The following is a 15,642-nucleotide window of genomic DNA, read 5'->3' as shown; positions in this document are numbered from 1 at the left end:
AACAGTAAAATAAAGGGGAAGTTTTAATTTATACGTTTTAGTCATAGGAGTACAATAGCATCCCAATTTGTAATGAAATGATTCATTAATAATGAATGAATGAATGATATTTGTTGCATCTGTTATGGTAGATTACGCTGTTCTTTTATAATTGGTACTCGCTGATCCGCCGACAATAGGGAGGTGTATGCCCCCACGCCTTCCCCTCCCCCCCTCAAAAAAATAAAAAATGCCTGTACAATGTTTTAGTACTGACATAATTTTCATCAGAATGATATATGAGATTAATGAGGTGAAGAGCAGAATTCATCGATAAGGAAGAGGTGTTATGAAATCTATACCCACTTAAAATTCGATCCCTCGTTTCACACAGACACTTATGAAAACAACTAAACTTACTCACACAGTCTTCATGGAAATCACTTACACACAGAAAACTCTTATGAAAATCGTTTACGGTTCTCCTGACGCTTTGTAAATCACCGCACAGCCTCAACACACCTTAAAGTTACGGTATTTTTACTCAATAAGCGTTAGTTTATGTACAGGTCGCTTCAAAATAGGGGCTAGTCTCAGAGAAGCGAAGACGACGGCGAAGAGGAGGACGAGGATAGGGCCGAGTTGTGGCAGCGAGATCTTTTGGCCTCGGTGTCTCTTCTCTCGTGGCTTGTCTTCAGGCCCACATTTATTGCAAGGGCGAGACCGAGGACGAGGGTGTGCGTGGAGAAGACTAAGCTCGAGGAGGGGCGGAGTAGGGAGCTGGAGGAGGAGGAGGAGGAGGTGGAGGAGGAGGTTGGGGAAGAAGGGGGAGACGGGGAGCTGCCACCTGACTGTAGGTGGGGTTGCATGGCTGCTGGGGTCTCCTCTGAAAAGGGTAGAAAGTTTAGCTGAGTTAGTCGTTATTTGATTGGGAGTTTTATTTATATACACACAAAGAAGGCATAAAAAACTTTGAATTAGTTTCAGCTTGTCTGAATGGCGTTTTCTTTTGCTCAACACAGTTGCTGAATAAGTTGGAAATTATTATTCAGTTAGTCTGTTAGCTAAATATGCATTTTACACACACACACACACACACACACACACACACACACACACACACACACACACACACACACACACACGCACACACACACACAAAGTGGTGGTGGAATGCTGAAAAGATGGAAATAATTCGTTCATCAAACACAAATGTTCAGATACACATACATCTCCCACCATTAACCCTCATACCGTCACCTATACAGCACCAGCATCCCTTTGCCACCGCCCAGACAACACTAATCACCCTCATACCATCACCCAAACAACACTAGAACCCACAGCTTTCATTTAGCCAAGTCCTTTTGTCGACATAATTTCATTTACATGATGATTCAACACACACACACACACACACACACACACACACACACACACACACACACACACACACACACACACACACGTAAACCACTCAACATCACCCAGACAGCACCAGTACCCACCATCCAACACATGCACGGTGACGGAGGCCGGGGCAGCGTTGAGTGGATTGCAGGTGTAGTTGCCAGCGTCCCTCCAGGTGGCTTGGGTCACTAGTAGCCAGCTGGTTCCCGCCCTCCTGTCCGTCACCAGCTGTACCCCACCCCTAGTGCCACTGTTGAGCTCCTCCACAACGTTGCTCCGGCTCCCTGTGCATGGTGGAGAGGTTAGGTGGAGGGGTGGAGGGAATTTTTAAAGCTGTGAATGGAGGTTCTGAGTAGATGGAGAGCTAATTTCCACTACTGCCACGGCTTACCTCTTCCACCGTGTTTTTTCTGACTCCTTGGGGAAGGTGGAGAAGTGGAGAATTTAACTTTGGAGTGGAGAGGTTAGCTGGAGGGGTAGAGAGAGTTTCTTGTGAGGTAGATAGGTAGAGAGAGCGAGATTTTGGCTAGATGGAGAGATGGAAGGAGTTTTTGGAGAGGTTAGGTGGAGAGATGGAAGGAGTTTTTGGAGAGGTTAGTTGGAGAGATGGAAGGAGTTTTTGGAGAGGTTAGTTGGAGAGATGGAAGGAGTTTTTGGAGAGGTTAGTTGGAGAGATGGAAGGAGTTTTTGGAGAGGTGGAGAGGTTAGTTGGAGAGATGGAAGGAGTTTTTGGAGAGGTTAGTTGGAGAGATGGAAGGAGTTTTTGGAGAGGTGGAGAGGTTAGTTGGAGAGATGGAAGGAGTTTTTGGAGAGGTTATCTGGAGAGAAGGAAGGAGCTTCTGGGGAGATGGAGAGGTTAGCTGGAGAGATGGAAGGAGTGTTTGGAGAGGTAGAGAGGTTAGCTGGAGAGAAGGAAGGAGCTTTTGGGGAGATGGAGAGGTTAGTTGGAGAAATGGAAGGAGTTTTTAGAGAGGTAGAGGGGTTAGTTGAAGAAATGGAAAGAGTTTTTGGAGAGGTGGAGAGGTTAGCTGGAGAGATGGAAGGAGTTTTTTGGAGAGGTGGAGGGAGATTTGGAGTGATAAAGACTTTGGTAACTCATCTCTCACCGTTTAGCTTCTCCACCATGTTGCTCCAGCTCCCTGTGAAGGATGGAGAGGTGGAGAGGTTAGGTGGAGGGATGGAGAGGTTAGCCAGATCTATGGAGAGGTTAGATGGAATGATGGAGGGGTATAGAAGTTAAGTGGAGAGAGTTTTTAAAAGGCTGAGGAAATTAGGTGTATTGGAGGAGAGTCAGAGTATGAGCAGAATTGTTAGTTGGAGAGGTTATGTTGAGAGTTTTGTGGAGTGAGTGGAGAGGTTAGATAAAGAAGTGTCTAGGGAGTTGAATGGAGGTTTCAGAAGACTCTCAGGGTAGGTGCATGGATGGAGGTTGTGTGGAGAGGTGGAGAGGTTACGTAGAGGGGTGGAGAGGTTACATGGAGGGATGGAGTGGTTAAATGAAAGGGTGGAGAGGTTACGTGGAGAGGGAGGTGTAGAGGTGGAGAAGTTACATGAAAGGGTGGAGAGGTTACATGGAAGAGTGGAGAGGTTACATGGAGGGGTGGAGAGGTTTCATGGAAGAGTGAAGAGGTTTCATGGAAGAGTGAAGAGGTTACATGGAAGGGTGGAGGGGTTACATGGAGGGGTGGAGAGGCTACATGGAGGGGTGGAGAGGTTACATGGAGGGGTGGAGAGGAGCCAGCTGCATTCCACTCCACCCGTCACTGCTTGGCTCCTCCACTACGTTGCCACAGCTCTCTACTAATGGAGGAAAAGTAAAGAGGTTAGCTGGAAGGGTAGAGAAGGTAGACGGAGAGGGGAGAGGTTAGATGGGGGGATAGATAGGGCTTTAGGAAGGGTAGTTAGAGTCAATGTAGTAGTAGACAGGGTTTATTTAGACTAGGTATATGGAAAGAGGAGAGTTTTTAGATGGTTGGAAAAGTTAGGTGGAGAGATGCAGAGCTTAGATGGAGAGATGGAGGGAGTTTTTGAGGTAGAGAGAGAGAGAGAGAGAGAGAGAGAGAGAGAGAGAGAGGGGAGAATAATACGAATACAGAGCAAATGGAGAAAACATGGAAGTGAGGGAGGAAGTTAGGGGAGGGGAGGGGACAGGAGGGGTGAGTGGAGTTGACAAGGGGGAGAACATGAATATGAGAGATGGGAAGAGGTGCAAGGAAGATAATGGAGATGGGAGATAATGGAGAAGAGAGGGGAGACAGGAGAGGGGAGATAAGGCATGAGGAAATGATGTTGATAAGATGTGGGCGACTGAGAAGTAGGGGTGTGGATGTGAAGAGAGGGGAAGAGGGAGGGAGGGGACGGAAGGAAGGGAGAAAGAGGAGGGAGCTTAAGAGGTTGGAAGAGGGAAAGAGGAAGGAGAGGAAACAAGAATGGAGTAGGAAAGGTGGGCGAGTCAGAGAGATAGGGAGAGACGTAAGAATGCTGAGGTGAGGGAGGAAGGAAGGGGGAGATAGTGAGTTGCGAGAGGGGGGGAGAGGGGATGGGAAGGGTAGATAGGGAGCTGAGGGGAGGGAGAGAGAAGGAGGGGGGATGAAGGTGTGGGAGAGATAGGGAAGTGGAGGGAGAGGGAATGAAGGAGGGGCGGAAATGAGAAGGAAGAGGTCGGAGATCTGAAGGTAAGGAGAGGAGGAGGTAGACATATTAGAGAAAGAGGATGGGGGAGAGGAGGGAAGGAAGGAAGAGCGGAGGGAAGGAACGGGTGCCTGGAGAAAGAGAAAGAAAGAGAGAGGGGGGGGAAAAGAGAAACGTCACATCTGGAACAAATTGGGTCCACAACAAAAACAAGAAAAATGGAAAAGAAAAAGAAATTCCTCGCCTGTTATGGACGAGAGAGAGAGAGAGAGAGAGAGAGAGAGAGAGAGAGAGAGAGAGAGAGAGAGAGAGAGAGTTATTTAGATGACCACACAGAAGAGAAAAAGAGAAGGCGATAGAAGGAAAAAATGCAGGAATTATTGAGGGGAGAGCCTGATTAATGAGAGAGAGAGAGAGAGAGAGAGAGAGAGAGAGAGAGAGAGAGAGAGAGAGAGAGAGAGAGAGAGAGAGAGAGAGAGAGAGAGAGGGTGTAAGGAAAGGACGAAGAGAAAAGGGAATAAAAGGAAGGATGAAGAAAAAGTATAAAAGGAAAGGATGAAGAGGAGCGAGAGTAAAGGGAAGGATGAAGAGAAGGGAGAGTAAAGGGAAGGATGAAGAGAAGGGAGAGTAAAGGGAAGGGTGAAGAGAAAAGGGAGTAAAGGGAGGATCTTAGGGTGAAAACAGAGGGGAAGGGAGAGGGGAAAAGGTGAGATGATGGGCGAACAGAGAAAGAGAAAGGGGGTGATTTAGTTAAACCGGTTGTGGCCTAAAGGGAGGAGGAGGATCGAAGGAAGGAAGGAGAGAAAAAGGGAGAGAGGAGGTAGGGATGGGAGGAGAGAAGGAAAGAGGGTAGGAAAGGAGAGAGGAAGGGTGGGAGAGTGGGTGAAGAGGAGGAGGGAAAGAAAATGGAAGGGAGGAGTGTGTGTTTGTGTCTGTGAAATAACTAATGAGAGAGAGAGAGGGGGGGGGGCGGAGGGAATGGTGGTTGGATGAATGGATAGAGGGAGGGAGGGAAGGGATTTAAGTGTGAGGGAAACAGCAGAGGAGGAAGAATGAAAGGAAGGGAGGGAAAGATGAGGAGAGCAGGAAGAAGGAAAGAAAGGTGAAGGAAAGGGGGGTAGGGGAAGGAAGAAATGATAGAGGAAAGTGGGTATGGCCGTAAGAGAGGAGGAAATATCGAAGGAGAGGAAGGAGGGAGAGAAGGAGGGAAGGCAGGAGGAAAGGGCGGAGACTGAGTAGGAAGAATGAAGGATGAAGGGAGGGTATGGAGGAAGAAGGGAGGGAGGACATGAAGGAAGAAACTATAGTGAGGAGGGAGGGAAGAAGGAAGAAAGGGAGGAGTTAGTCTGGAAAGGAAGGAGAAAGGAAAGGAGGAGGAAGAGCTGGAAAGGAAGGATGGAAGGAGGAGGGAGGGAGGGAGTGAAGAAAGGAAAGAAGCGATAATGAGGTGGGAGGGAGGGAAGGGAGAGGGAGAGGAATTGGTATGGGAGGGAAGGAGAAAGGAGGGGAGGAGGTAGAGAGCTGGGAGGGAGGGATGGAAGGAAGAAGAAGGGATGAAAGGATGGAGAGATGGGATGAAGAAGCGAAGGAGACGGTGAAGGAGGGAAAGAAGCTGGGATGGGAGGAAGGTGAGCTGGGAGGGAGGGAGGGAGGGGAGAAGAAGGGTGGGAGGGACTTACTGACGGAGAGGAGGATGATGAGAGAGAAGGAGAAAGATAACTGTAAGGGAGGAAAAGGAGGAGGAGGTAAGAGGAAGGAGGGGATGGAAGGAAGAGAGGAAAGGAAGGGAGGAAGGGAAGAAGGAGGGATGGAAGGAAGAGAGGAAAGGAAGGGAGGAAAGGGAGAAGGACGTGGGAGGAAGGGAGGAGGAGCGGGAGGAGGAGGTGGGAGGAAGAAAGGGGAGGAAGAAAAAAAGGAAAAGGAGGAAGGAGGGGAAGGAAGGAAAGAAGGGAGAGGTGTGTTTGTGTGAAGCAGAATACAGTAAAAGGAGAGAAGGAAGGGAAGACGAGAGAAAGAGAGAAGGGGAGAAAGAAGGAAGGAAACAGGGTGGAAAAAAAAGAAAAGGAAGGAAGGAAGAGGGACAGAAGAGAGGAGGAGAAGGAAGGAAAGAGGGAAGGAGACAGGAAGAGAGAGAATTTAGGAAGAAAGGAGGGATAATGGAAGAAAGAAAAGGATGGAGAGAAAGAGGAAAAAAGAGAAGGTAGGAAAGAAGGAAGGAGTGGAAGAAAGAGAGATAAGGAATGTGGAAGGGAGAAAGGAAGCAAAAGAGAGAAAGGAAGAGGGGGGAAAAGTGAAGAAAAGGAGGAATAATAATACTGAAATGAGAGAGAGAAAAAAAGATGAAAGAAGAAAAGCAAGAGAGGAAAGAGGGAGATAAAGGATGAGGAGGAGGAAGAGGAGGGGAGGAATATTGTGGAGGAACTTAAAGGGGAGGGAGAAAGAGGGGAATAGTGAAAGGAGGAGGGAGGAAGAGCAAGTGGGAGGGATGGAGGGAGGGGGGAGAAGGAAAACAGGAATGATGGAATGAAGGGGAAAAGGGTGAAGGGAGCGCAGGAGAGAGAGAGCGACAGGAAAGGAAGGAGACAGGGAGAGCACGAGAAGGGAGAGTGGGATGAAAAAAAAAATGAGAGGAAGGGAGGGAGAGAACAGATAGAGGGAAGGAGGGTAGAAAGGAGAAAGAGAAAGGAGGGAGGGAGGGAGGGGGAGAGGTGCGGAGGGAAAGGGAGGTGAAGGGAATGAAGAAAAGTTGCTGACAGAGACACAGATGAGAAACTCGGTAGGGAGAAGGGAGGAAACTAGAGAGAGGGAGAGAGGGAGAGGAGGTGAGGGAGGGACGTGACAGAAGAGAGGGAAATAAGGAGGGGAGAAGGAAATGATGGACGGGAGGGGAGGAAGTTAAGAGGAAGGGGAAAACCGGAGGGAAAAGAGGTGAAGACGAGGAAAATAGCTAAGTGAAGGAAAAAAGATGGATTGTGTAGGAAAAATGAGATTAGGTTAGGGAGTAAAATGAAGAAAGAAAGAGGAGGGAAATAAGGAGAAGATGTGAAAGGAAAAAATAAAGTTAATAAAAGAGTGGAGAAGGAAAAGGGTGATGAGAAGAGTGGAAGGAAAATGAAGAAATGCAGGGAAGAAAGTGAAAGGAAAATGAGAATGGAAATAATGAAGATGATGGTGAGAGAATTAATGGAAGAATAGTGGAGAAGAGAAGAGATGAAGTAAAAGGAGGAGGAGGAGAGGAGTGAATGTGGAAGGAAAGGAAGGGGGAGTGAAAGGAGAAGAATGAAGAGGGGGATCAGTGACAGAAAGAAAGGAAGGAAAGAAGAATGAATAAATCTACCCATACACTATTCTACATCCTCCCACTTCCTCCCATACACATCCCCTCCCGAACCCTTTCCCACTCCCAAAAATTCTCCTTCCCCCTCCCACATCCACCTACACCCATTTATATCCTCTTGCGCTCTCTCACACATACCCCCACACACGCTCCCACACTCTCCCACACACTCTGTCACTTCTGTATCTTTTCTTGCCTCCTCCCACACCTACCCACACTCATAGACAGCCTTCTAGAACTTCCCACTCTCCCTCTCAACCCCTCTCTTCCTCTTTCTATATTTCCAAGCTCTTTCCCACACACCGGCACATCCCCTACACTCTCTCACTCAAAGATATCTGACATGCACAGGCACCTTCCCACACCCTCCCGTATATAACGTCCTTAGTTTTCACATTCACAGATACCATTCCACACACACACACACACACACACACACACACACACACACACACACACACACACACACACACACACACACACACACACACACACACACACACACACACACACACACACACACACACACACACACACACACACACACACACACACACACACACACACACACACACACACACACACACACACACACACACACACACACACACACACACACACACACACACACACACACACACACACACACACACACACACACACACACACGTAACCACACCTATACCCACACCCACACCCCCAGTACTCACGTAGGGTTGGATTGGCGTGGTACCATGTGACGGGTGCTGCCTGGGCCGTGGCACCCGTGATGAGGCAGGTGATGTTGAGGTCACTGCCTGCCCTCATGTACACGGCAGGCGAGCCCAGGATGGTGGCACGCGGCTCTGTGGGGGTAGGCAGTGAGTTAGTGAGGCAGGGAGAGGTAAGGGGAGGCAGGGATGTGTATGAGAGGCAGGGAGAGGGAGGGATGTGTGTGAGAGGCAGGAATGAGTGTGAGAGGCTGGATGTTGGTGAGGCTGGGAGAAGCAGAAAATTGTTGGGGTATGTGAGAGGTGCGACTGAAAATCTGTCTATCTGTCTATTGCCAGACGCCTCAATCCCGCAAGGGGTGGCCACAAACAAGTCACCTCCATGTCGCCCTGTCCTCCGCAATTTCACTACCCTCTTCTCAGCTCACATCTCCCTCTTTCATATACCCCTCCACTCCATCCCTCTATCTCATCCTCGGCCTCCCCTTCCCTCTCCCCCCTCCACCTCACTCACATACACTCTCCTTGTTAGTCTCTCGCTCTCCATCCTCTCCACATGGCCAAATAACCTCAATGTATTAATTTTCTCCTTACACTTTCTATCATATCCGCATCACACTACAACGCTCCTTGACTTCCATATTTGTCAATCTGTCTCTCCATGTACTTCCACATGCTTCTCTTAAATAACTCGTTTCCACTGCTCTCACTCTTGACTTGTGTCCTTCCAGCAAGGTCCAAGCTTCGCTTCCATACGTTAGAGTTGGTATCACAATACCATCATTCAGCGACTTTTTACTTCCATGCTCACTTCCCTAAATCACTGCTTTCAAAGAATCAGCAATCTTTCTTCCTTGTTTCATCCCTTCAAGCAGTTCATCCTCCAGACTTCCATCCTTACTCATCACACTTCCCAAGTACTTAAATTCACTCATTTTTCATTTCCTCATCCTCCAACCTCACTCTGCATACAGTGACTTCATTTCTCTCGACGACCATAACTTTTCTCTTCCCTACATTCACCTTTAGAATTTAGAGGCAGAGAAAAGAAGGGATATGTGGGGAAGGGAGGATATTGGTGAGGCTGGGAGAGGATGAAAATGGTAAAAGTATGTGGGGGCAGGCAGGATGTTAGTCAGGCAGGGAGAGGTGGGGAAAGGCAAAGGTATGTAGGGAAGGCAGGAGAGTGAAGATAGAAGGAATAGTATGTGGAAGAGACAGAGAAGGAAGTGGAATGTAGGTAAGGTAGAGATGTAATACTGAAGTAGGGAAAGACAGGGATGTGTTAGTGACACAGAGAGAGGTAGGGAAAGACAGGAATATGTGGGAGAGACAGAAAGAGACAGGGGTGCATTAATGAGATAGAGAGAGGTAGGGAAAGGCAGAGAAAGTCAGGGATATATAGGAGAGACAGAAGGGACAAGGGTGTGTGTAAATAAGGCAGGGTGATGTCAGTGAGGGAGGGAGAGGTAGAGAAAGGCTGGGATATAAGCAGGAATGTGTATTTAAAGCAGGGGTAATGAGAGAAGGGAGGCAAAGAGAGAGGGAGAGGGACGAAGTTTGTGGGAGGTAGGTTAGTGTTGGGGACAATGAAAGGAGGGAAATGTAGGGAGAGTCGGGGGTGCGTGGGAGAGGCAGAGAAAGGAAGAAATAAGGGAAGGTGCTAGGGGGAAGTAGGGACAGTGGAGAGGTAGGGATGTGTTAGTGAGACACTGGGATGTAAGGATATGTGAGCAGGTTAGGTATATGTTTTAGTGAGGCAGGGAGAAGCATGGGTGTGTGTGTGTGGGGGGCAGGCAAGGAAAGGCAGGGATGTTTGGGTAAGGTATAGACAGGTGAAAATGAGGTACTGCCTGCCTTCATACACACGGTAAATGGTTCGACAGATTGGTACTGAGGCAGGTACATGTATGAGAGGCAGGTAAGAAAGGAACATAAAGGTAGGTCAGCAAAGGCCTTAAACTGAATGGATTTTGAAGCTGGCTTTTTGTTGAACATTGTTTGAGAAGGATAACAAGTGAAGGATGTCGGCCTTTTGGTGTCTTCTTTCTCTTTATTGACAAAAAATGGGTGTGGGGGTGATGCAGAATGAGTAAGTGAGGCAGGGTGGGTGATAGTGGAAGAACCAGACAAGATTAGGTACAGTACGGTACATAAAGAAAGGAAGGGCAGTTTATGAGTGTGTGCGTGTGTGTGTGTGTACGTGTGTGTGTGTGTACGTGTGTGTGCTTGCGTGCGTGCGTGAGCGCTCGCACTTCCCTGGAGTAAAGATAAGCAGGCAGCAAGACAAGCAGGCAGGCAGGTATGTAGGTGAATGAGCGGAGGTGTTAGTCAGGGAGGGAAGTTTGACTGTTGCTGGGTTAGGCATAAGGAGGTAGAACAGGTTAAATGAGGCAGACGTGAGACTGCAACAGGCCATAGTCACCTCATTGCCTTACTATTGTACACAGAATGGCAAGGTGGGGAGAGGTGGGAGAGGAAGGGGGAAGGTGGAGGGGAATGAGAGGGAGGGTTGGGCTAATAGAGGGTGGGAGGGTGGAGGGAGAGGGGAGGGAGCATGGAGGGTCATGGGTGAGGGGAAAGATGATTGGAGAGGTAGAGGGAAAAGGGTGAGTGAGGGAAGGAAGGAGAGAGGAAGGACTGGGAGAGGAATGAATGGAAGGAGAGAGGGGAAAAGGAGAGAACAATAAAGAAGGGTAGAGGGATAGGAGTAAAGGGAAAGGAGGGAATATGGAGGGGGAGGGGGGATGGAGAGAGGGGACTGCTGGGGGAGACAGACAGAGGAGTTGGAGGAGGAAAACAAGGGAGAAGTTGTGGTTGTGTTGGAGAGGCAAAGTTAGAAAGTCAGTAAGAGGCAGATTTGGGAAGGAAATGGAAGGCAGCCTGAGAGTGAATATTTGCGTGGTTATTTATCAAGCTTGTTCTAATCTTCCCTCTCATGTAGTACCTGCTGGGTTGGTGGTAGAAGTAGAAGGAGGAGAAGGAGGAGGAGAAGGAGAAGAAATAGGAGGAGGGAAAAAAAAGAGGAAGGAGAAAGAAAAGAGAGAGATATACTCCTATTCCTATCAGTAGCACGTTATATCAAGAAAGACAATCATTTTTTGTGCTAAGTCCCAAATTTTCCATAGAATACGACCCGCAGTAAGTAGTTTACGTTTAGGTTCCCAGTTGTTACTACTACTACTGCTACTAGTACTAGCACTATTACTTTCACAACTACTACCACCAGAACTACCACACCACCACAACTACTATCACCATCACCACCACCACCACCACAGCAACTACTACTCCTCCTCCTCCTACAGTGCGTTTACCCAGATATGTCAGATCTCTAAGCATTCATAAGTTGACGACCAGAGGCAGTCTGGATGGGGGATCGATTTAACTAGTAACCAAGGAGACTCAATTTTGTGCCGTAATGAAGTTTAATGGAATTTTACGTAACCACGACTTTGTATTGAAGCTTTGAGAGTAGCCAGTCCACGTGAAAAAAAAAAAAATGAATATACCACCTTTCGTCATATCTCGTAAAAAGAGAGAGAGAGAGAGAGAGAGAGAGAGAGAGAGAGAGAGAGAGAGAGAGAGGACGAAATAGCCACTCCAGGGCCCTAGATATGTGTGGGAATAATGGAAGGCCGGAAGAGCTTTTGTGCATTGCATGCAACATTCACGCCAATATTCGTGCACATCCTGACGTCTGCAATTCTTTAAGCAAAACAGAGAAGAAAAATAAACCAAGAAAATATAGGCGGGCACTTAGCAATCACCTCCGGCCATGTGTAATTAAAATCCATAAGAGGTGTTGTGCGTGTGTTCAGAATTTCACTCTTGTTTTCGTGTAAATAAAGACGAAATTTTGGCTTTACTCAAAAAAAAAAAAAAAAAAAAAAAAAAAAAAATGACGAGCACGTAGCAATCACCTGAGGCCACATATTTTTGGGAATAATTAAAATCCATAAGGGCTTCTGTGTTTCTTATCAAAATTTCACTCCGAATTTTTTGTCCGCGTTTACCCCCTCTCTCTTCCTTCGCCTTTTGTCGTCGGCGTCCTTGTGAGAAGCCTTCGGGGTCAGGGTGTTGTTTGACTTGTATTGTGCTTCTTTGGGAGAGGAGAGAGATGAGATGAGGGAGGAAAGGAGAGAGAGGAGAAGGGGAAGGAGCGAGGAAGGAAAGGGCGAGGAGGAGAGAGGGGAAAGGGGGTAGGAGCGAGGAAGGAAAGGGCAAGGGGAAGAGAGAGGGGAGAGGGAGTAAGAGAGAGAAGAGGAAGGAAAGGTCAAGGAAAGAAAATGAGGTTAGGTGAGAGGATAAGAAAGGAGAGGAGAGAAGGAGTGGACAAAGGGATAAGAGGAGGTGATGAGAGGAGAGGAGAGAAGAGAGGAAAGGGAGAAGAGAGTGAAGAGGTGAGGAAGGAAAGGACAAGGAGGAAAGGGGGTAGGAGAGGGAAGAGGAAGGAAAGGACAAGGAAAGATGATGAGATTAAGTGAGAGGAGAGGAGAGGAGAGGAAAGAAAGAGAGGAGAAAGGAGCAAAGAAGAGGTGGTGAGAGGAGAAGGGGTAGAAGTGAGGAAGGGAAGGGGAAGGAGGAGAGAAGAGAGGGGGTAGGAGAGGGATGAGGACGGAAAGTCAAGAAAAGATGATGAGATTAGGTGAGAGGATAAGAAAGGAGAGGAGAGGAAGGAAAGAGGAGATAGGGGAAAAACAGAGGTGGTAAGAGAGGTGAGAGAAATGAAAGACCAACGAGAAAATAGAGTTGGAGAGGAGAGGAGAGAAGAGGAGAGAAAAAACAGTAGAACAGAGGAAAGGAGAGGGGACTGGGGACGAGAGAAGAAGGAAAGAGAAAGAAAAAAACAGGAGAGAGAAGAAACGAGAGGAGAGGAGAGGAAAGGAGAGATAACACGAAAAGGAAAGTACACTGTGTGAAGAGACGAAAGGAGAGGAGAAGAAAAGAGAAGGAATAGGAGAAGAGGAGAAGAAAGCAAAAGAAATAGCGATAAACAAGAGGAGAGGATGTTGAGCTGAAAGGAGGAATAGGAAGGAAGTGAGGCAGAGGAAGAGGAAACCATTGGAGAGTTAGGAGGGAGGGAGGGAGGCAGGGAGAGAGAGAGAGGGAGGGGGAGAGAGACCGCAGGGAGGGAGAGGAAGGAGGAGAAAGAGGAGAGGAAGTGAGGGAAAGAGAGGCTGGAAGGAAAGGGAGGCTGTAGGAAGGAAAATGAAGGATGAAAAGAGGAAGGCTGGAGGAAGGGAGAAGAAGGAAGAGGAAGAGAAATGGAGCTAGAGAGAGAAGGCAGGAATGAGAGAGAGTCAAGAGGATATAGGCAGAGAGAAGCACAGAAAGGAAAGATTAAGTATAGTAAATTAGAAAGGCAGAGGGAAGCAGAAACAGGGGAAAGAGAATGGAGGAAAGGCAGAAAGAGGAAGATCATCGCAGAGAAAGGCAGGGAGAGACAAGTTTAAACAGCGGGAGAGAGAGAGAGAGAGAGAGAGAGAGAGAGAGAGAGAGAGAGAATTTGAAAGGATGAGGAAGACAAAGGCAGGAAGAGTTAAGATGAGACTGAAAAAGGAAAGGAGAGGCAGGATAAGGCAGGGAGAGGCAGAGAAAGACAGAGGGAGGTAGGAGTAAGGAAGAGAAAGGAAGGGAGAGGCAGGATCAGGCAGAATGAGGGAAGGAGAGGCAGAATAAGGCAGGGAGTGGCAAGAATTAGGGAGAAGCAGGCAAGAGTGTGGAAGAGAGGAAGATGCGGGGAGGATAAGATAGAATTATGTAAGAATAAGGCAAGATTAGGCAGGGATAAGGCAGAGAAAGGCATGGCGAGGCAGGGGGATATAGGCAGAAGTCATATAACAGGCAGGTTGGGGGTAAGCTTAATATGGCGGTACGCGGCTTTGTGGTTATCCTGCCTGCCGGGGGTGAGGCAGGATGGAGAGTGAGGCAGGGAGGAGGGTGAGGCAGGGAGGAGAGTGAGGCAGGGAGGAGGGTGAGGCAGGGAGGAGGGTGAGGCAGGGAGGAGGGTGAGGCAGGGAGGAGGGTGAGGCAGGGAGGAGCGTGAGGCAGGATGGAAAGTGAGGCAGGATGGCAAGTGAGGCAGGATGGCAAATGAGGCAGGATGGTGAGACAGAGAAAAGGTAGGCTAAATGTAAGGAGGGTAAGCAGAGTTGGTGAGGAAGGACCAGACAGGGTGGATGAGTGAGGCAGGGCGGGTGAGTGAGGCAGGGCGGGTGAGTGAGGCAGGGCGGGTGAGTGAGGCAGGGCGGGTGAGTGAGGCAGGGCGGGTGAGTGAGGCAGGGTGGATGAGTGAGGCAGGGTGGATGAGGCAGAGTGGATGAGGCAGGATGGAAGGTAAAGCAGGGTGGATGAGGCAGTTAGGAGGGTGAGGCAGTTAGGAGGGTGAGGCAGTTAGGAGGGTGAGGCAGTTAGGAGGGTGAGGCAGTTTGAAGGGTGGGGAAGTTTGGAGGGTGAGATAGTTTAGAGGATGAGGCAGTTTGGAGGGTGAGGCAGGGTGCAGGGTGAGGCAGGGTGCAGGGTGAGGCAGGGTGCAGGGTGAGGCAGGGTGCAGGATGAGGCAGGGTGCAGGATGAGGCAGGGTGCAGGGTGAGGCAGGGTGTAGGGTGAGGCATGGAGGGAGGATGAGGTAGAAAGGGTGAAGGATGAGGTAGAAAAAGTGGAGGTTAAGACAGGATGATGGGTGAGGCAAGGAGGTGGATGAGACAAGGTGGAGGTGAGGCAGACAGGGTGGAGGGTGAGGCAAGGTGAGACAGGGTGCAAGCTTAGGCAGAGTTATGTTGGGTAGACAAAGAGGCGGGGGTAGGGTAAGGCAGGGTGGAGGTTGAGGCAGGGTGGAGGGTGAGGCAGGCGGAAAGTGAGGCAGGAAGTAGGATGAGGAACAGAGGCAGCGATGGGAGGCAGAATGCAGGCCACGAGGGGGAAAGGCAAAGTGGAGAGAGAAGCAGAGGTAGAGAGGAAGAGAAAGGGAAATAGCGCCAAAGAGAGGGAGAGAGGGGGAAAGAGAGGAACAGAGCGGCAGAGAGAGGAAGAGAGACGTAGTGAAAGGGAGAAAGAGGAATATAGAGATAGAGAGAAGGAAGGGAGATAGTGTCAGAGGGAGGGGGAGAAGGGGCAAAGAGAGCAACAGAGAGGCAGAGGGAGAAAAAGAGACGTAGTAAAAGAGAGAGAGAGAGAGAGAGAGAGAGAGAGAGAGGGCAGGATGAGGCTGAAAGTGAGAAAATGAATAAGGTGAAAAGAGGAGAGTCAAGAGTAGAGGTAAAGAGGAAGAGTGACGTGAATGGAGGCAGTTGGGGATATGAGCAGGAGGTGGGAGGAAATACGAGGAAGGAAGGAAGGAAGGAAGGAAGGAAGGAGGAGTAACAAGGAAGGCAAAGAAGTAGGAGGAGGAGGAAGAGGAGGAACAGAACAACTTTCCTCTCAGTCTAATTTTCTGTCTATCTATATGACTGTCAAATACATGAGAGAGAGAGAGAGAGAGAGAGAGAGAGAGAGGCAAAGAAGAATTAAATGACCTGACAATGAACAGAGAAACATGCAAGAAGAAACAGAATATGTAAGAAAAAAAGAAAG

General features: G+C 48.7%; 1 protein-coding gene across 1 annotated transcript in view; it reads right to left on the bottom strand.

The window, feature by feature from the left end:
• Positions 1-572: 572 nt before the first annotated feature.
• Positions 573-15,642, bottom strand: part of LOC145406156 (uncharacterized) — a 219,768-nt gene continuing 204,698 nt past the window's right edge. Inside the window, exons 4-6 of the mRNA XM_080277352.1 lie at positions 8,055-8,202; positions 1,488-1,669; positions 573-865 (exon numbers count right to left, since the gene is read on the bottom strand). Of these exons, the coding sequence (XP_080133478.1) occupies positions 573-865; positions 1,488-1,669; positions 8,055-8,202 (623 nt within the window). The remainder of the gene's footprint in view (positions 866-1,487; positions 1,670-8,054; positions 8,203-15,642) is intronic.

This window comes from Coenobita brevimanus, chromosome 69 (assembly GCF_032717465.1).
Source record: "Coenobita brevimanus isolate Jiangsu-jjx chromosome 69, ASM3271746v2, whole genome shotgun sequence".
NCBI classification, from domain to species: domain Eukaryota; kingdom Metazoa; phylum Arthropoda; class Malacostraca; order Decapoda; family Coenobitidae; genus Coenobita; species Coenobita brevimanus.
Note: the sequence above shows the minus strand (reverse complement) of the source record. Positions and strands in the feature narration are given on the sequence as shown.